The following is a 20,976-nucleotide window of genomic DNA, read 5'->3' as shown; positions in this document are numbered from 1 at the left end:
CTGACATTATACTGACTGTGACTGCATTTCCAATGTTGCTGAGTATATTCATTTTTTCTGTGTATTCCTGTGTATTTTGTGAGGCTTTGGAAAAAGTGTGAAAAGGCTTATTTTTAACTGGTCACCGTTGTGGTTTACAGCAACATCTTATCTCTATTCTACCATTCATCACCTGTTGAAAAACAAATTTTATGCACATACTGTCTTCTCTTCATCACCCCATTTCAATCAGTCTTTTTTCTGTGCCTACTGCTGTGCTGAGACTGCTCTTGTCAAGGTCAGTATAGCAGACATTGTTGGTTTTCTGTCCGTATCCTCTCAGGTCTCTCTTAATTTTCTCTGTGCCCCTTTTCCCTGTTCTGTGTGGTTTTGCTTCTAATGGCCTGCACCTGGACTCACTTTAGAGGTCTACCCTCAGGCTATTAGAGGGCTGTGCTGTAAGCAGAGAGGGTCAAATATGCCTTGTGGGCCCTTAAGTGACTGAATAGTGTGGGAATATGAAAGCCTAACTGCCTCACACTGTTTTGGCAATAACCATGAATGTAATGTCCAGAAGGTCTTCTACAGCATGAACTGAAGTTACCCTCCATAGAATTTTGCCTGAAATTATGTTTTTGCTTGGCTTTTTTCCCTTTCCTGTCCTTCTCTTCTCTATTGGTTTCTCATGGAAGCAAATTCTTAATCTAATACTTGCATATAAATCCTCATTTCAGAGTCTCTTTCTGGAGAATCAAGCCTAAGACATTTACTCATAGTCTCATTGTTGTTAAATTTAATGGGCACATATTAGTTCTATTTGGGGCTTCCCAGGTAGCTCAGGTGGTAAAGAATCTGCCTGGAATGCGGGAGACCCAAGGGTTCTATCCTTGGGTCAGGAAGATCCCCTGGAGAAGGGCATGGCAACTCATTGCAGTATTCTTGCCTGGAGAATCCTGTGGACAGGGGAACCTGGCAGGCTACAATCTGTGCAGTTGCAAAGAGTCAGATATGACTGAGCGACTAACATACACACAGCTCTATTTGAAATCCAACTTCTCTGGTACTGCCAAAATCTCTCCTTATTGAATTACTACCTTTCTTTGCTTCTGTGATTATACAGTTTGATTTTCCTCCTACTTTTTTGGAGTTTCCTTTTTTTAAAGCTCTGTTGCTCACTTCTTTAAAAAGTTTCTGACTGTCCATCTCCTTTGTAGTGTTATCTTTATAATTTACAAATAGACTGCAGGACTGTAGACTGTCTTGGAATATCTGTAGGAAGTTCTGTCATTGGTCAGGTAGCAGAGTGAAAACCCCAGATTCCTTCCTTTCAAATAGAAGAGAGAAAGACTCCTGAGTTTTCTTTTTAGGCTTGTTTTCCTTTGCTCATTCCCTGAATGCTGTGGTGCTTCAAAACTATGTCTTAGGTTGCCTTTTTACTCTGTATTTTCTTGGTCTTATAATTATCATTCACATACCTGTAACTTCCAAATTTACATTTCATGCCCAGATATCTTTATAGACCTTCAGCCCCATGTATCTTATTGCCTACTGAGCACTTATTAGATTTTGCCTAATCACCTCAGATTTAATGTATCCAGACTGTGGATTTCCTTCTAATCAATCCCTTCTGATTTCAAAGAATAGCTCTACATCCAAGCTCTTAACCAAACCAGATGACCAACTGGAAGTCATTCTTGACACTTACCTTCTCTGAAATTAATCATCAAATTCTGTAAAGTCTCTTTTCTATATATATCTTATAGGTATTAGCTTCTATTCCCAGTGCTGCTGCTCCAGCCCAGGGTACCATTTATCTATAATCTGATTTATTTCTGCAGCCTTCTATTTGGCCTTGTCCTCCAGCCTTGTTCTTTGTAGTCCCTTCTCTATATTGGAGCTTGAGTAATCTTTTGAAAATATAAATGTGAACATATTACTCTTTATTAGTTTCTTCCTGTTGATGTAACAAATTACCACACATTTTGAGGCTTAAAACAGCATGAATTAATTATCTTACAATTCTGAAAGTCATAAATCAGTTTTACTGGATGAAAGTCACTGTGTTAGTGGGTCCATTTTTCTTCTGAAGGTTCTGGGACAAAATTGTTCCCTTGCCTTTTCCAGTTGCTAGAGGCCTTCTACATTCCTTGACTCATGGCCCTTCCTCCATCTTCAAAGCCAGGAGAATAGTTTCTTCTCTATTTTCTAGCTTTTGCTTTTGTCCTTAAATCTTCTCTCTTTGACCGATCCTCCTGCCTCTCTCTTAGAAGGACTCTTGTGATTGATTACTTTGGGACTAACAAATAATCCAGAATAATCTCTCCATTTCAAGAAGCTTAAACTTCATCTCATCTTCAAAGTCCCTGTTACCAGATAACATATACAAACGTTCCAGGGATTAGAATGTGGAAATCTTTGCAGGGCTACCACATACCCGCTTTCGTAAAATCTTTCAATCTCTTCTAATGCTTTTAGGATAAAACCCAAACTCTTCTGGACGGCTTTCTTTCTCGTTTACCACAGCACGTCTTGTTACTTGTCACTTTTCATTCTGCCTTCTTCTAGTATAATTGAACTTCTTTTAGTTACTTGAACATAGCATGTCTCATGTTCTGCTTTAAAAACTTTTTAAAATTTAAGTAGTTAATTAAATTTTGTGGCATGCAGGATTTTAGTTCCCCAACCAGGGATTGAACCTCTACTCCCTGCATTGGAAGTATGGAGTCTTAACCACTGGACTGCCAGGGAAGTCCCTAAATTTAATTTATTTTCACAGGGATATGGTTGATTTACAATATTAGTGTCAGGTGTGCAACATAATGATTCAAAGTTTTCATAGATTATACTCTGTTTAAAGTTATTACAAATTTATGGCTGTATTCACTATGCTGTATAACATATGCTTTATAGCTTACTTATTTTATATGTAGTAGTTTGTACCTCTTAATCCCCCATCCATCTCTTTTCCCCCCTCCCTACTTTCTCCGCATTGGTAACCACTAGTTAGTTCTCTGTATCTGTGAGTCTGTTTCTGTTTTGTTATATTTGCTCATTTGTTTTAGTTTTTAGATTCCACATATACTTATTTGTCTTTCTCTGCCTGATTTATTTCACTAAGTGTAATATCCTCTAGGTCCATTCATGTTTTCACAAATGACAGAATTTTACTGTTTTTTTATGGCTGAGTAGTATTCCATTGTGTGTATATACATGTATACATATATATGTGTGTGTGTGTGTATCACAACTTCTTTATTCACTGTCTCTTGATGGACATTTAGGTACGGTATCTTGGCAATTATGAATAATGCTGCTGTGAACATAGGGGTACTTGTATCTTTTTGAATTAGAATTTTTGTTTTCTCTGGATATATACCCTGGAGTGGAATTGCTAGATCATATGGTAGTTCTATTTTTAGTTTTTTGATGAACCATCTCATCTTTTAAAAGATGAGAACAGCTAAAGTTCAGAGAAGTTAGGTAACTCCTGGAAAGTTACGTGGTTAGTGGTTGACTGATGCTTTTAGACTTTTAATCTTATCCTTTAAGTATAATGAAAAAAAGTTAGAGATCAAAAAAGTGGGAAGGAAATTATGATAAGCAACATATTTAAGTCAGAGAAGTAGAGTTTCAAGAAGGAAGGGGTGATCAACAGTGTCAAAATTTGAAGACAAATTCTGAGTAATCAAAGTTAGTAAAAGAACACTATAATTTATTATTTTATCCCTGGTAAATGTAAAATAGATGAAGACAATTAAAACAAGTGGTATTTGCAGATAAAACTGTGCTATATTATTATTTGGGGATAATACTTTATATACTCTATATTTTAAACTGTAACATAAAGTTTAACTGCTCATATTTTCTGTTTGTTTCAGTTATAGCAAGGTTTCTTGATACAGAGCAACTTCTTTCTGTTTTAGTTCAAATTCCAAAGCAAGACACGGTATGTTAATGTATACATGTTATTTTATTATATATTATGTGATATAACTTGTCTTAATATGATGTAACAATTGGAAAATATGAAGTTTTTTGGGAAAGTACTTTGTCATTACTATCTGAAATATTTTTATGCCTTTTTAAAGGAAGCTTTTCTCCTCAATGTGTTATCATATATGATATACTTAAAATTAAAAGTTTATTAATTGAGGAATTGACATATTTCATTTATCAAATATTTACTTAAAGAGTTTGGACATAGTTTTCAAAAACCTTAGATTACAAAACATTTGCTTAATAAACTAGATAAAAATTATGTTAGTTCCAAGGTCCTTTAAAAGATGATCATTATGTGAAGTTTGATTAGTTAGTTTTCAAGTATGCTTAACCTTTAAATATGAAACAAGGCTTTGGATTTTTACAAATTTAAATACTTAGTGCCTGTAGGCACATTCTATAAAGAAAATAATAGATGGTTTTCATTTCTCTTTAAAGTGAATTGAGAAATATTTGCTTTTATCAAATACATTTACAAGTTAACCCTTGAACAGTATGGGGGTTAGGGCACCCTCTTCCCCGTCACCAATGCAATTGAAAACCAGCATGTAACTTTACAGCCAGCCTTCTGCATCCAAGGGTTCTCCATCTGCAGATTCAGCCAATTGGATTGTGTTGTACTCTATTTATTGAATAAAACCCACTATGAGTGGACCTGCAGTGTTCAGTCCTGTGTTGTTCAAGGATCACTTGCATATTTTTGCTCATGTGCTTAAAAAGGAAAGAAGTCCTGTATCAGTGGAATTTTATTTGAAATTTTATTACTTTGCAAATCCATTGAAGGCTTATCTATATTTAGAAAGCCTTTTCATATGGTAGAGGAAATACTCTTAAGGTTCATTTATAATAAAAACATCATCATATGGAAAAGTTTTGGCTGTTGGACAGGAGGAGAATTGGGAGTTTCCTTAAATAATTGAAACACTTTAAAATTCAATATATACAAATGAGAGGTAACCTAGAACAACTGAAATCTGAAACAAAATTAATCGATACCATACAATGAGGTTAGAGGCATTCCTTCCACTTCAGTTTCTCATAGTGTTTGTGTATAACTGGTGTTAATATTGTTTCTTCCTTAAATGTTTGGTGGAATTCACAAATAAAGCTGTTAAAACTTGGAATTATTCTTTGTAGGGAGATTCTTGAGTATAAATTCAATTTCTTAAATAGATATGATGCTATTCAGGTTACCTGTTTCTTCTGGAATGAACTTTTAATTAGGGTATTTATTTCATTTGTACTTAATGAGATTATTGGTATGTTACAATTTAAATCTTCTGTTATGGTACTTTTTTACATTTATCTCACCTATATTTTCTTTTCCTTTTCTTCTGCCTTCTTTTGGTTTAAATGGATACTTTTATGATCCCATTTTACTCCTCTGTTGATTTATTGGATAAGTTCATTGTTTTTTTTATTTTAATGGTTGCTTTCAGGTTTATAGAATACATCTTTAGCTGAATTCAGTCTACCTTCAAATAATATTACATCACTTCCCATGTGGTGTAAGAAGCATAGAGTAGTGGCAACAAAAGCAAAAATAACACAAGCTGGGAATATATCCAATTAAAAAACTTCTGCTCAACAGAATATATATAAAGGGTTTTTCACTTTACTTCCGGATATGTTCTTGTTAACATGTGTCATTAACCTTTATTTTTTAACCTCTGTACTGGTTTAGCAGTGTTTTTGGAGCCATCAAATATTTACAGACTTTCAGAGACTTAAAAATGAGTTATCAATTATGAATATAAACCCAAAGGACCAGTTAGCCCTTATGATCTTTTGCCAGATGTCCTGCTTTGAATGGTATTTTCAAATGAAAAGTATCTTAAGTAACAGTTTTACTTATGAATGACATGTTTTAACACAGAAAAAATGCAACTCAGTGTAGGAATAGGAAATGGCTACTCTGTACTTACAATTAATATTAGTTTCCTGGGCCTGCTGAAACAAATACTATACACTGCATGGCTTAAAACACTATAATTTTATTGTCGCAGGTCTGGAGGGTAGAAGTCTGAAATCAAGATGTTGGGAGGGCTATGTTTTCTCTGAAACCTGTAGGAGAATCCTTTCTTACCTGTTTTGGTGGTTTGTTGGTAATCTTTGGTGTTCCTTGACTTGCTATATACATTTAATCTCTCTTTTCCTTGTCACATGGTGGTTTCCTTGTGTCTGTGTCTTCACGTGGCTGTCTTTTTCTTATTTGTTTATTTATGTTTTTGGCTGTGCTGGGTCTTTGTTGATACACGCAGAGCTTCTCTAATTGTGGTTAACAGGGGCTACTCTTTATTGTGGTGCATAGGCTTCTCATTGCAGTGGCTTCTCTTGTTGCAGAGCATGGACTCTAGGGTGTATAGGCTTTAGTAGTTGTGGCTCATGGGCTTAGTTGCTCCATGGCATGTGGGATCTTCCTGGACCAGGGATCAAACCCACATCTTTGTATTGGCAGGTGGATTCTTAACCACTGGGCCACCAGGGAAGTCCTTCACATGACTGTGTTTTATTTGAAACCAGTCATATTGAATTAGGAGTCTACCTACTACAATATGATGTCATCTTAACTCGTTATTTCTGTGACCCTAGTTCCAAATAAGACTGTGTTTTGAGGTACTGAGTGTTTAGACTTCAAAATATCTTTTTTTAGAGGGGGACACAATTCAACTCTCAGCTGTGTGTAAGCAAAGACTTTGTTTCAATTTTATTATAGGAAAGAATTAATTATCAGGTTATGCCTGAGAGCAGTCTCATTGTTGTCACATTGTGTAATGTGTAATATGTAGTATTACATAGTCATACATATCCATGCTTTAGTGTCACTAGCTATAAGAATTAGTAATATACAGTTGACCTTTGGACAACATCAGGCTTAGGGGTGCTAACCCCTCTGCACAATTGAAATTCCTCATATAATTTTTGACTTCCTCCAAACTTAACTATCCCTGATAGCTCAGTTGGTAAAGAATTGGCCTGCAATGTGGGAGACCTGAGTTTGATCCCTGGGTTGGGCAGATCCCCTGGAGAAGGGAAAGGCTACTCACTGCAATATTCTGGCCTGGAGAATTCCATGGACTGTAATAGTCCATGGGGTCACAAAGAGTTGGATATAACTGAGCAACTTTCATTTTCACTTAAATTTAACTATTGATAACCTACTGTTGATTGGAATCCTTACTGATAAACCTAGTGAAGTGAAGTTGCTCAGTCGTGTCCAACTCTTTGCTACCCCATGGACTGTAGCCTACCAGGCTCCTTGGTCCATGGGATTTTCCAGGCAAGAATACTGGAGTGGGTTGCCATTTCCTTCTCCAGGGATAAACCTGATAAACCTAAGTAGCTACTTAATACATGTTTTGTGTGCAGTATGTTTTTATACTGTATTCTTAAATAAAGTAGGCTGGAGAAAAGAAAATATTAAGAAAATCATAAGGAAGAGAAAATACATCTCCAGTACACATATGTGTTTATTTTAAAAGATCCAAATTTAAGTGGATCCATGCAGTTCTAACCTGTGTTGTTCAAGGGTCAGCTGTACATATTTTTGCATTAGATCATTTCTGGTTTTATTAAGAAAGGAATATCATTTTAGCCAACTACCTCTCTGAGAAATATCTGTGATTAACTAACCAGCTTCTGTAATCAATTTGACTATCAGATTTTAGAAAAGCCAGAAATTTTGGTATAAGGTAATTCTGCACACTGAGAATCTGGAATCTTTCTTCTTGTCCAAAAAAGGCAATCTGTAACTAGCTCCATAAGGTTATTAAGGGCCAGTGTTACTTGTCATCCTTTTTAGTTTTGGGGGGACCAGTCATAGTTGTAAATTTTTTCCTAACCAGCACATATGTCCTTTGTGGAGGTTTTTTAAAAAAAATACTTTTCAGATGAGATTTACTAACTTTTAAGGAAACTTAAGCAATATATTGACTTCATACATAATTCATAAATTTCAGTCTTCCTTTATTGTTTCTCAGTTAATGTTTTCCTAACCATCTGGAGATATATTTAAATGATACTTTAAAGTAATTTAATATAAGCATCTATATCTTACTTAAACACAATATTTACTAAATCAGTTCAGACTTGTGCTGGTTAAATGGCTGGATTTGCTTAAACTTGTGGATGAACTAAATGTTCTATTGGCTGAATTTTATGATTGGCTTAAACTTCTGAATGAACGAAATGTTCTCTGAAAATTTCCGGTGTGAAATTGTTTACCCAAGATGAATTCTTATATTTTCTGTTAAGAACATTGATTTTTAGAAAATGCATATTTTCCAATCATAAGCATTCATTGAAAATCAAACTTAAATTTCTTTTTTAAATTAATCCAGATGTATTTTCTTTTTATGTAGTCTTTATAACCTTACTATTTAATGTTTTTCATTAAGAATGTTTGTATTTTCCATTATAAAACATCTAAAGTACTTACTCCCACATTTGAAAACTTTGATATTAAATAATTTTTTCAAGTTTTACCTAAGTCTTAAATTTTTCCCATTGATTTCAGACTGCCGTAAAGAGTATCTGGGTCATAGCTCTTTCTTTTATTAATTCAACAAGTTATTTTACCAAGCACTGTGGTGAGTGCTAGGGATATAGTAGGAAGTAAGCCTCTAATCCAAAGGAATTTAAAATTCATTTTGAGATTTTGTTTTCTTATTTTTTTAAAAAAGCAATTACAGCATAGTGTTATCAGTAACTGTAAGGGATACGATATTCTACCCTACTTCCAAAGTGACAAGGTAGCCTGCCACAGTTTGATAAATGCTAACAGAAGACACAGACTCCTAGATCAGAGAGAAAAGACTTGATACTCATAACAATAGCCACAGCCAGAATATCAACATTTTCTTCACTGCTTCCCCAAGCTCCCTTTCCAACAGGATGATGTGAAGAGGGCTATATGACACCTGCACATACAGTGTTTCACGGGAGAGAACTGCTTATGTAGGGAACCTGAATCTTATGGGCAGTAAGCGTATGTGCTCAGTTGCTCAGTTGAGTCTGACTTTTTGCAACCCCATGGACTATAGCCCGCGAGGCTCCTCTGTCCATGGAATTTTCCAGGCAAGAATACTGGAGTAGCTTGCCATTTCCTACTCTAGGGGATCTTCTTAACCCAGGGGTTGAACCATATTTGCCTGCTATTCTGCAGGGAGGCCCCATCTTTATTTTCAAGGACTGTGAGCAAACCTACCCTTTGCCCTAGAAGTAGACAATATATCTTTCAAGTGTGTTCACTATACAAACATCCTTGAAAAGTCTGTGTAGAACAAAGGCAGTCAGTGCCTTTGCTCATTAGATGTGCAAAAATGCAAAAGGCTAATAGAGAGTTGTCTCCCAATTCTCCTTGGTGAGACTCTCTTCTTCACTTTGAAAAAGCAAACTGTAAAGAGACTTTATGTGTGTGTGTGTAAGTTGCTCAGTCAGGTCTGACTCTTTGCAACCCCACTGACTTAGCCCACCAGGCTGCTTTGTCCATGGGATTCTCCAGGCAAGAATACTGGAATGGGTTGCCATTCTCTTCTCCAGGGATCTTCCTGACCCATGGATCAAAATTAGTGTTCTATTGTAGCATAACAAATGACCTCAACTATAGCAGTTTAAAACTATACATATTTATTACCTCTCAGTTTCTGTGGGTCAAGAGTTTAAGGTCTTACAAACTGCAATTAAGGTGTCTTTTGGGGCTAGATACTTATCTGGAGTACTCACCTAGGGAAGGGTCTGGTCTGCCTCCCTGCTCATGTGGTATGGACAACAGTTAGTACTTTGAAACTGTAAAGTTTATAGCAGTTTAATTTTTTCAATGCTATCAAGGTTAGGAGAAATTGAAAAGAGACAGAGAAAGAAGAAGCAGGAAGGAAATCACCAGTGATGTAAGAGATTAAGAGAGTATTTGTGTAATACAACTCCTCTACAGCAGATTTTCTCAACTTTGTATTATTTATGTGTTGAGATGGTAATTCTTTTACTGTTCTGTGCATTGTAAAATGTTTAGTGGTATCCACAGCTTCTACCTACTAGATGCTTCCCTGCTAGCTCAGACAGTAAAGAATCCTCCTGCAATATAGGAGACCTGGGTTTGATCCCTGGTTCGGGAACATCCCCTGAAGAAGGAAATGGCAACCCACTCCAGTATTCTTGTCTGGAGAATCCCATGGACAGAGGAACCTGGTGGGCTACAGTCCATGGGGTTGCAAAGAGTTGGACATTGCTGAGTTTCTAAGCATGGACCATAGCTTCTACCCACTAGATGCCAGTAGAATCCAATTGTTACTTGTTGTGGTCTTTTACAGACTGGGACCTGCGGACTGGAGTTGACAGAAAGAGAGAAAGCAATATCCCTCGGGTTACGTGGAAAACCAATAAAGCCCTTGCACTGGACTTGTAACGCTCACGAAGGCATAGGGCGTCCTCTCAAGAAGGTCTTGAAAGCCCGGGTGAGAAAGTGAGCTCAGTAGGTTTCCACTCTCTAAAGAATTGGTGGGAGACAGAAAGAAGGACGTGGGGGACCCAAGTCTGTAGTGGAACAAGAGTACTGTATTAGCAGAAATGCATATTGCCTGGAATGCGGGAGACCAGGGTTCGATCCCTGGATTGGGAAGATCCCCTGAAGAAGGAAAATGGCAACCCATTCCAGTACTCTTGCCTGGAGAATCCCATGGAGGAAGGAGCCTGGTAGGCTACAGTCCATGGGGTTGCAAAGAGTCAGACACGACTGAGTGATTTCACTTCACTTCACATGCTCATATATCTTCAGTAAAATGATTACTCAGCAATTAAAAAGAATGAAATTCTACCAGTTACAACAAAATGGATAGTCTATTAAGTACAAGGTCGCTGAAGAGAGTCACTGAAGGGAGTCACTTGAAGGGAATCCAAGCAGGTGCTCTTTCCCATGATCTCAGTCCTGAGAACTGCATACAGCTCTACTTGTTTCTGTATTCCAGGAACTGACAAGGAACAGAGAGTCCTTGAGAAATGGCACACAAAGGAAGAAAGTGCAACATATTGGATCCCTTAAAGTTGAATGTCCCCTGACAGTTACCCCAAATGTTACAGCCAAAAGTGTCTTCAGGCATTATGAAAGTGAACATTCACATGATGACCAGTCAATATTCTGGTACTTCTGAAACTCCCCTCCTGGGCTTTCCTGGTGGTCCAGTGGTTAAGAATCCACCTGCCATGCAGCGGACGTGGATTTGATCCCTGATCTGGGAAGATCCTACAGTCCATAAGGCAACTGAGCCCATGCACCACAACTACTGAGCCTGAGTGCCACAACTGCTGAAGCCTATGCAGCCTAGAGCCCGTGCCCTGCAACAAGAGAAGCCACTGCAGTGAGAGCCCTGGGCACTGCAACTAGAGTACAACCGTGTGCAGCAACAAAGACCCAGCGCAGCCAAAAATAGCAAAATAAAAACAAAACATGAAACTCTCTTTCCGCTTCTTCCTGTTCATTATTTTCTACCTCCTTCTGAAAAGAAACCACTTTTTATTACTTTTTAATTTTTCTTTATAACTTAGTTTTACCAGTTTTTTAAAAAACTTTACATATAAGGAATTATTCAGTGTATATTTTTTTAATCTCTGGCTTCTTCTAGCCAACATTATGTTTGTAAGATTTAATCATGTTGTCACATGTAGCTATAGCTCATTTATTTCCATTGCTATATAATATTCCACTGTATGGATATGCCATTATTTATTTCACTGTTGTTGAACTTTTGAGTTGTTGGCAGGTTATAGCGATTAGAGATAATATTGCTTAACAATTTTATATCTGTTTCTTAATAGAATTTTGGACATATTTTTATTGGGTACATACGAATGGAATTTGAGTCATTAAGTATACCTTCAACTTTAGTAGATAATGACAAAATATTTGCCAAAATGTTTTTTAAAATGATTGTATCTACTAATTTACACTTCCATCAGGAGTATATGAGAAGTCTTATTGCTCTTTTCCCAAACCTGATCTTGTCAGTTTAAAATTTTAGCTATAGTGGTTGGTAGATAGTAGTACTTCATTGTGGTTTTAATTGGCCTTTTTTGTTAATGAGGTTGAATGTGCTTTCATATGTATATTTACATTTTGAATATCTGCTTTTGTGAAAGTCTTGCCCATTTTTCTATTGAGTTATCATTGTTTTAGATTTGTAGAGCTTCTCTTTATATAAACCCCTTGTTGATTCTGTGTGTTGCAAATATCATTTCCCATTTTGTAATTGGCTTTTTTTACTCATTATTGTGGAGTAGACCTTGTTGGTGTGCCACCTACATCCTCTTGGTATTCACTTTTGTGTAAGATATGCTTCTTTTTGCAAGCAGCTAAAACTTTCTACCTGAGGACTTTTCTCTGGTCCCAGGGAAACTAGTGAGTTGCCTCACTAGTTGTTGCCTCAGTGCCCCAGTGATAGGTCTTAACCAGTACCGAATAGGAGTTGATGAATAAATTCCCTATATTCCTTACCTCTGGAAGTAGTTTCTTTAAAAAAAAAATGTTTGTTTTCTTACTTGGTTGCACCAGTCTTAGTTATGGTCCTCAGGATCTTCGATTTTTGTCACAGCATGCACAATCTTTAGATGCTGTCAGTGAAGACACATTTGAGAAAGTGGTGGCCTTCAATAATTGCTTCTGTTCTTTGTGTTCACTTTTTTCTTTTGAAAAACTCCAAAGGCTTGTCTTTTAATGCAGGGTGCTAGGTCTTCATGGTGTGAAGCAGTTTTGAAGGTTTCATGGTTTCGTTGAATAGCCTGTTGCCACATATTATATAAAGCAGACTTGGAGAATGTGAATCACCTGTTGCAGTGAACCCGTAATTTAAGAAGGGCTCTTGGTATTTTGGAGAAGGCAATGGCACCCCACTCCAGCACTCTTGCCTGGAAAATCCCATGGATGGAGGAGCCTGGTAGGCTGTAGTCCATTGGGTCACGAAGAGTTGGACACGACTGAGCAACTTCCCTTTCACTTTTCACTTTCATGCATTGGAGAAGGAAATGGCAACCCACTCCACTGTTCTTGCCTGGAGAATCCCAGGGACGGGGGAGCCTGGTGGGCTGCCGTCTATAGGGTCGCACAGAGTTGGACACGACTGAAGCGACGTAGCAGCAGCTTGGTATTTTAAATGCAGCTTTTTTTTTTTGTTGGCAGTCTTATTAGAGTCTTCTGCTATCTCATCATTGGATCTTTCCTGTTTTTCAAAGAAGCTCTTCAGCGGGGTTTGCTTTTTCACTCACCTTGGCTAGGGTTAGCTTGTGGGCTTACCAAAACTGTGACAAGACAAGTGCACAGTGTGGCAAATAGGTGTCGATGGAAGTGGTAAATAAAATAATGTGTGCCCATGCTCGGACTGAAATAAGTGTTGGATTCTGACTTAGAGCCTGCTACCAGATACAGCTGTGCAATTGAAGTACATCAACTCATTTGCCTCTCTAAAGCCTGACACCAGATGCAACTTGTTGCTTGCTACTCAATGATAGGGTTTTGATGAGTCTGCAAGCAATTAATTTATTATGGTGATTTCCCTGGTGGCTCAGATGGTAAAGAATCTGCCTGCAATGAGGGAGACCTGGGCTTGATCCCTGGGTTGGGAAAATCCCCTGGAGAAGGGATAGGCTTCCCAGTCCAGTATTCTTGCCTGGAGAATGCCATGGACAGAGGAGCCTGGTGGGCTACAGTCCTTGGGGCCTCAAAGAGTCGGACATGACTGAGAGACTTAAGCACAGCACATCATGCTTGCTTCGTATCACGTATCTATCTTCTGTGCAGTCAAACCTATCTGCCAATGATAATCTATATTTGTTGCCATTCCTCACCACTAACATCACCATGTCAGCTCTTCTTCAGATCATCAGGCATTGAGATTCTTATAAAGAGTGCACAACCTAGATCCCTTATACTTGTAGTTCACAGTGGGTAGGGTTCACACTCCTATGAGAATCTTAATGCCACCGCTCATCTGACAGGATTTAAAGCTCAGAAAGTAATGCAAGCAGTGGAGAGTGTCTGTAAATACAGATGAAACTGCTTGCTTACCCACCAGTCACTTCCTGCTGTGTGGCCTGGTTCCTAATAGGCCGTGAACCATTAGTGGTATGGGGCCCTGGGACTGATGACTCCGGACCTAGGTGGTTTACCTGCCTAGGTTAATAAATAAAAATATTTGGAAAATGTAAGTGTAGAATGTTCAAAAGGAAAATTCATTCATGTATTAAGTATTTATGGTGTCCACATTTGGATTTTTTTGTCTGAATAGGTTAATGTAGCTGAATCAAAGATAACAAATTTAATATACCTAAAACATACCTTGGAACTTGTGGATCCTTTAAAGGTAATTTATATGTGTGTGTCTTATGTAAAACATGTCTAGCATCAGTTTTTTAAAAGTTTTTGTTTTGAAAAAATTTCACATTTAGAATGTTTTAAGAATAGAATAATGAATTCCCATCTTCTCTCTCTTTCCACACACAGCACACACACATATTATTACCTTTGTTATTACTCTTAATGAACAATTTGAGAATGAATTGCATTCTAAAGTGCATACATCCTATGAGCAAAGATGTTCTCTAGCATCACTGCAATATAATTTAAAAATTCAGGATATTTAACACTGATACAATACTATTGCAGTTGACTATTGCACAACATGAGGGTCAGGGCACCAACCTTCCCTACAGTTGAAATTCCACCTATAACTTATTATTGCTGTTTGTATACTCAGTTCCTCAGTGTCCACAGTTCCTCCATATCTGCAGTTCTACATCTATAAATTCAGTCAACTGCAGATCATGTGGTACTGTAGTATTTACTATTGAAAAAAATCCACCCATGAGTGGACCTGCACAGACAGTTCAAGCACGTATTGTTCAAGGATCAACTGTAAACTATGTATAGCCTATACTGTATTCATATTTTTCCAATAGTTCTAATATTGTTCTTTATGGTAATTTTTTTTCCCCTGATAGAGGATCCAGTCCAGGACCAGGCATTGTATTTAATGTCATGGTTCTTTATACTTCTGAAAAGTTTTTCAGCCTTTTTTTGTCTTTCGTGATACTGACATCTTGAAGAGTAAGGGTCAGTTGTTTAATAGGATATTCCTGTTTGTGTGATTGTTTCTTCATGATTAAATTTGGGTTATACATGTTTGACAGTAGTACTCTGTGAGCAATGTTGTATCTTTCTCAGTATCAAGAGGCACATGGCACTTTTTCCTTCTTGGTGACAATAACTTTGATCAATTACTTCACTATAAAGTTATAAGTAATCTGTGGAGAGATACCTTGAGACTGGGTAAATTCACTGGTCCTTGTCAAACTTTCACCCCTTGATTTTGGTATTTATTAATAACTTTTATCTGACATAACTGTGATGGTTATAAAATGGTGATTTTTCTCATCTATTTTTAATTCTATATGGTGTACAATATTTGAAAAACTTTAAATTAAAAGACAAAGAAGAATCACTTTATAAAAATAAAAAATAATGAAAAGTGTAGAAAAATTTTGTTATAAACTTTATTCTACTACAGACACATACAACAATTAGGCAAAATATTTCAAAAGTGTTGTCATCTTTCTTAGAATGAAATAAGTATAATAAATCATCCCCCCAAACTGATAGTTGATGAAACACAAAGTTTCAAACTTTGGTATGTCTAAGGCAAAGTCAAAATGACAAAGTTAGGAAAATTTTATCACAAATGACAGAAAATCTTTCTATTATCATAAAACTTGTGTAATTTTATGAGAAAATACTGGTGTGCCAATGGAAATGTGGAAAATGACAAAAAATGGAACCAAGTAGTTAATCAGTTCAGTTCAGTTCAGTCGCTCAGCTGTGTCCGACTCTTTGCGACCCCATGAATTGCAGCACTCCAGGCCTCCCTGTCCATCACCAACTCCTGGAGTTCACTCAGACTCACATCCATCGAGTCAGTAACGCCATCCAGCCATCTCATCCTCTCTCATCCCCTTCTCCTCCTGCCCTCAATCCCTCCCAGCATCAGAGTCTTTTCTAATGAGTCAACTCTTTGCATGAGGTGGCCAAAGTATTGGAGTTTCAGCTTTAGCATCATTCCTTCCAAAGAAATCCCAGGGCTCATCTCCTTCAGAATGGACTGGTTGGATCTTCTTGCAGTCCAAGGGACTCTCAAGAGTCTTCTCCAACACCACAGTTCAAAAGCATCAATTCTTCAGTGCTCAGCCTTCTTCACAGTCCAACTCTCACATCCATACATGACCACAGGAAAAACCATAGCCTTGAATAAATGGACCTTTGTTGGCAAAGTAATGTCTCTGCTTTTGAATATGCTATCTAGGTTGGTCATAACTTTCCTTCCAAGGAGTAAGCGTCTTTTAATTTCATGGCTGCAGTCACCATATGCAGTGATTTTGGAGCCCCAAAAAATAAAGTCTGACACTGTTTCCACTGTTTCCCCATCTATTTCCCATGAAGTGATGGGACTGGATGCCATGATCTTCGTTTTCTGAATGTTGAGCTTTAAGCCAACTTTTTCACTCTCCTCTTTCACTTTCATCAAGAGGCTTTTTAGTTCCTCTTCACTTTCTGCCATAAGGGTGGTGTCATCTGCATATCTGAGATTATTGATATTTCTCTGAGCAATCTTGATTCCAGCTTGTGTTTCTTCCAGTCCAGCGTTTCTCATGATGTACTCTGCATATAAGTTAAATAAGCAGGGTGACAATATACAGCCTTGACTAACTCCTTTTCCTATTTGGAACCAGTCTGTTGTTCCATGTCCAGTTCTAACTGTTGCTTCCTGACCTGCATACAAATTTCTCAAGAGGCAGGTCAGGTGGTCTGGTATTCCCATCTCTTGATGAATTTTCCACAGTTTATTGTGATCCACACAGTCAAATGCTTTGGCATAGTCAATAAAGCAGAAATACATGCTTTTCTGGAACTCTTGCTTTTTCCATGATCCAGCGGATGTTGGCAATTTGATCTCTGGTTCCTCTGCCTTTTCTAAAACCAGCTTGAACATCAGGAAGTTCACGGTTCACATATTGCTGAAGCCTGGCTTGGAGAATTTTGAGCATTACTTTACTAGCCTGTGAGATGAGTGCAATTGTGCGGTAGTTTGAGCATTCTTTGGCATTGCCTTTCTTTGGGATTGGAATGAAAACTGACCTTTTCCAGTCCTGTGGCCACTGCTGAGTTTTCCAGATTTGCTGGCGTATTGAGTGCAGCACTTTCACAGCATCATCTTTCAGGATTTGGAATAGCTCAAGTGGAATTCCATCACCTTCATTAGCTTTGTTCGTAGTGATGCTTTCTAAGGCCCACTTGACTTCACATTCCGGGACGTCTTGCTCTAGGTTAGTGATCACACCATCGTGATTATCTGGGTCATGAAGATCTTTTTTGTACAGTTCTTCTGTGTATTCTTGCCATCTCTTCTTAATATCTTCTGCTTCTGTTAGGTCCATACCATCTGTCCTTCATCGAGCCCATCTTTGCATGAAATGTTCCTTTGGTATCTCTGATTTTCTTGAAGAGATCCCTCGTCTTTCCCATTCTGTTGTTTTCCTCTATTTCTTTGCATTGATCGCTGAAGAAGGCTTTCTTATCTCTTCTTGCTATTCTTTGGAACTCTGCATTCAGATGTTTGTACCTTTCCTTTTCTCCTTTGCTTTTCACTTCTCTTCTTTTCACAGCTATTTGTAAGTCCTCCCCAGATAGCCATTTTGCTTCTTTGCATTTCTTTTCCATGGGGATGGTCTTGATCCCTGTCTCCTGTACAATGTCACGAACCTCCGTCCGTAGTTCCTCAGGCACTCTATCTATCAGATCTAGGCCCTTAAATCTATTTCTTACGTCCACTGTATAATCATAAGGGATTTGATTTAGGTCATACCTGAATGGTCTAGTGGTTTTCCCTACTTTCTTCAATTTCAGTCTGAATTTGGCAATAAGGAGTTCATGGTCTGAGTCACAGTCAGCTCCTGGTCTTGTTTTTGCTGACTGTATAGAGCTTTTCCATCTTTGGCTGCAAAGAATATAATCAGTCTGATTTCGATGTTGACCATCTGGTGATGTCCATGTATAGAGTCTTCTCCTGTGTTGTTGGAAGAGGGTGTTTGTTATGACCAGTGCATTTTCTTGGGAAAACTCTATTAGTCTTTGCCCTGCTTCATTCCGTATTCCAAGGCCAAATTTGCCTGTTACTCCAGGTGTTTCTTGACTTCCTACTTTTGCATTGCAGTCCCCTATAATGAAAAGGACATCTTTTTTGGGTGTTAGTTCTAAAAGGTCTTGTAGGTCTTCATAGAACCATTCGATTTAAGCTTCTTCAGCGTTACTGGTTGGGGCATAGACTTGGATTACTGTGATATTGAATGGTTTGCCTTGGAAACGAACAGAGATCACTCTGTCGTTTTTGAGATTGCATCCAAGTACTGCATTTCAGACTCTTTTGTTGACCATGATGGCCACTCCATTTCTTCTGAGGGATTCCTGCCAGCAGTAGTAGATATAATGGTCATCTGAGTTAAATTCACCCATTCCAGTCCATTTTAGTTCTCTGATTCCTAGAATGTTGTCATTCACTCTTATCATCTCTCGTTTGACCACTTCCAATTTGCCTTGATTCATGGACCTGACATTCCAGGTTCCTATGCAATATTGCTCTTTACAGCATCGGACCTTGCTTCTATCACCAGTCACATCCACAGCTGGGTATTCTTTTTGCTTTGGCTCCATCCTTAAATTTTTGATATGAAAAAGTGACAGGATGTATACCATAATACTTGTCTTTGGAGGTATGATAGAATAATAAATGTGTTTCTTTATGCTTTTATGAATTACTTGTTTTTGTTGGTATGTAAATATTATTTTTCTATTCTTCAAAAAAGCTATTATTGCCATTGTCTCATAGAAAACTAAAATAAGGTTAAAATCAGATTACCTATATTTTCTACTGTTTTCTGTTTATTCAAATAGTGACCACACATAGTTTCCAGTAAGCAAAATAAGGATCCATACTTTTGTCATATAAGAATGGAGAACTTGCTCTATTTACCAACATAAAAACACTTTTTTAGTTTAATGTACATTTAACCCACATTTTGGAAGTATACATAGAATACTCAGAATATATAATGATAACTTTAAGTTACTATTGACAATAAGTAGTTTAAAGTTAATGATTAGTTAGGAGACAAGAAAAGTAAGTCATAATAGTAAACCAGTGGATGGTACTGTTTAGCCATGTGCTCTTTATCTGGAAAATGGGCCAGATACAATCTGTTTTCACCTGCATACATAAAATATCCTTTATGAGTATGTAAATGAGAAAATGAAGAAAGAAAGTACTTGGTAAAATGTAAAGTACTAAACAAGTCTAAATGTTTTGTTTCAATAATGTTGTAATTTATTATCCTTAACTATGTTTATCTTATTCTTTAATAGATTACTCTGAAGAACTGTAACACACCTTTATTAAGAGCTTATTATGGTTCCTTGGAAGATAAGAGGTCTTTGTCATTCAACTGTTAATAAAATAGCAGATTATTCCTTTCTTCCTGATCTTTACTGATTTTAAGAACTCTATTTGTATTTTGTAGGACAATTACTTAAGTGTTGGTTAAAAAAACTTTATTTATTAAAAATTTATTTATATATTGCATTTTATAAATAACAATAGATAGGGTAACAGCATAATTTTTGTTAGTGGACAATTAGAATAGCATTAAAAACTGGAATCATGCAAAATTTTGATGTTTCTTTTTTAAGCTATTCTCCCTGGAAAAACTTGCAAATCTAAAAATATATTAGTCTCTTATGTTAAATCATAAGGACCTAATGTAACAAAAATAGTCTATATGAATACTGAATAATATCTATAGTTTAATTTTAGTATTGCATTTAGCAGTAGCACCTTATTTCTTGACCAAAAAGACTCATGATACTTAAAAACTGTTATTTTATTGATTCAAGATTCTCACCTTGTGTGAGGTCACAAAATGAGGTTAATAGTATAACTGAATTATTACAGACAGATATATAATAGAATAAAATAAAAGGTTAGGAAAATAGGTATTACCAGACTTATAGTTTGCATGATCACTATAGTAAGTTATTAAACTGTCTCACAATATGTTTGGTATCTCTTGCCCCAGCTGAGGGCAAAGACCATATATTAATTCTTCTTTGACTCCCTGCACCTAACACAATGCTCATGGTATAAGTAAATGTTAAATGAGCCCACGAGCATGAAACCAGAATTTTATAATAGTGATTCAGGGATATATTTTTATATTCACACACAATTAGTATGTATAGTTTGGGAGACTACTAGCCATTGTAGGATTAACCTTGGTGATGTCACTTTTTTTTTTTAGGAACGTACTTAGGACTGACAAAATAGTTTAAAATTGATGTAGTCAGAGTCCTAACTTATATAGTTTCATATATATATTGACTATTTACAAAAAAATTTTCAACAATAATTTTAAGAAGATATGATATTTGTTACCATTAACATATTCAAATTGCAAATTAAAATAACTGACTTATTACCTATAATTTCATTTTCAGGTTTGGAATCATACTTGACAAGATTAAAACAGTAATTAATGATGATGCAAGATACATGAAGGGATGCCTGAACATGAGGACTCAGAAGTGCTATGCAGTGAGGTCTAACATAAATGAATTTCTTGACATAGCCAGAAGAACATATACAGAGATTGTAGATGACATAGCAGGTAGTTTTGAGCATATGTTTTCTGATTTTTCGAAATAAAGCAAACTGTTTTAGGACATGCTTTTTGTTTTTGCTGATGATATTAACCAGGCATATTTTAATTTTATTTTTTGTTACCAAAACGACAGATAAGATTAAAACGTATTATCGTCTAGGAAAGTTACTCAGTCCTGTCCTACTCTTTGTGAGTATGGACTGTAGCCTACCAGGCTCTTCCCTCCATGGGATTCTCCAGGCAAGAGTACTGGAG

At 36.9% G+C, this 20,976-nt stretch overlaps 1 protein-coding gene across 2 annotated transcripts in view; it reads left to right on the top strand.

The window, feature by feature from the left end:
• MSH4 (mutS homolog 4) overlaps positions 1 to 20,976 on the top strand; it is a 102,757-nt gene that overhangs the window by 33,561 nt on the left and 48,220 nt on the right. The window contains exons 8-11 of one of the 2 annotated variants that reach the window (XM_019957250.2): positions 3,858 to 3,925; positions 14,250 to 14,324; positions 19,430 to 19,494; positions 20,558 to 20,727. In XM_019957250.2, the coding sequence (XP_019812809.2) occupies positions 3,858 to 3,925; positions 14,250 to 14,324; positions 19,430 to 19,494; positions 20,558 to 20,727 (378 nt within the window). The remainder of the gene's footprint in view (positions 1 to 3,857; positions 3,926 to 14,249; positions 14,325 to 19,429; positions 19,495 to 20,557; positions 20,728 to 20,976) is intronic. The other variant, XM_070786295.1, reaches the window with a different exon arrangement.

Source organism: Bos indicus, chromosome 3 (assembly GCF_029378745.1).
Source record: "Bos indicus isolate NIAB-ARS_2022 breed Sahiwal x Tharparkar chromosome 3, NIAB-ARS_B.indTharparkar_mat_pri_1.0, whole genome shotgun sequence".
Lineage (NCBI taxonomy): Eukaryota > Metazoa > Chordata > Mammalia > Artiodactyla > Bovidae > Bos > Bos indicus.
The sequence above is the reverse complement of the archived record's forward strand: the minus strand, read 5'-3'. Positions and strand labels throughout refer to the sequence as shown.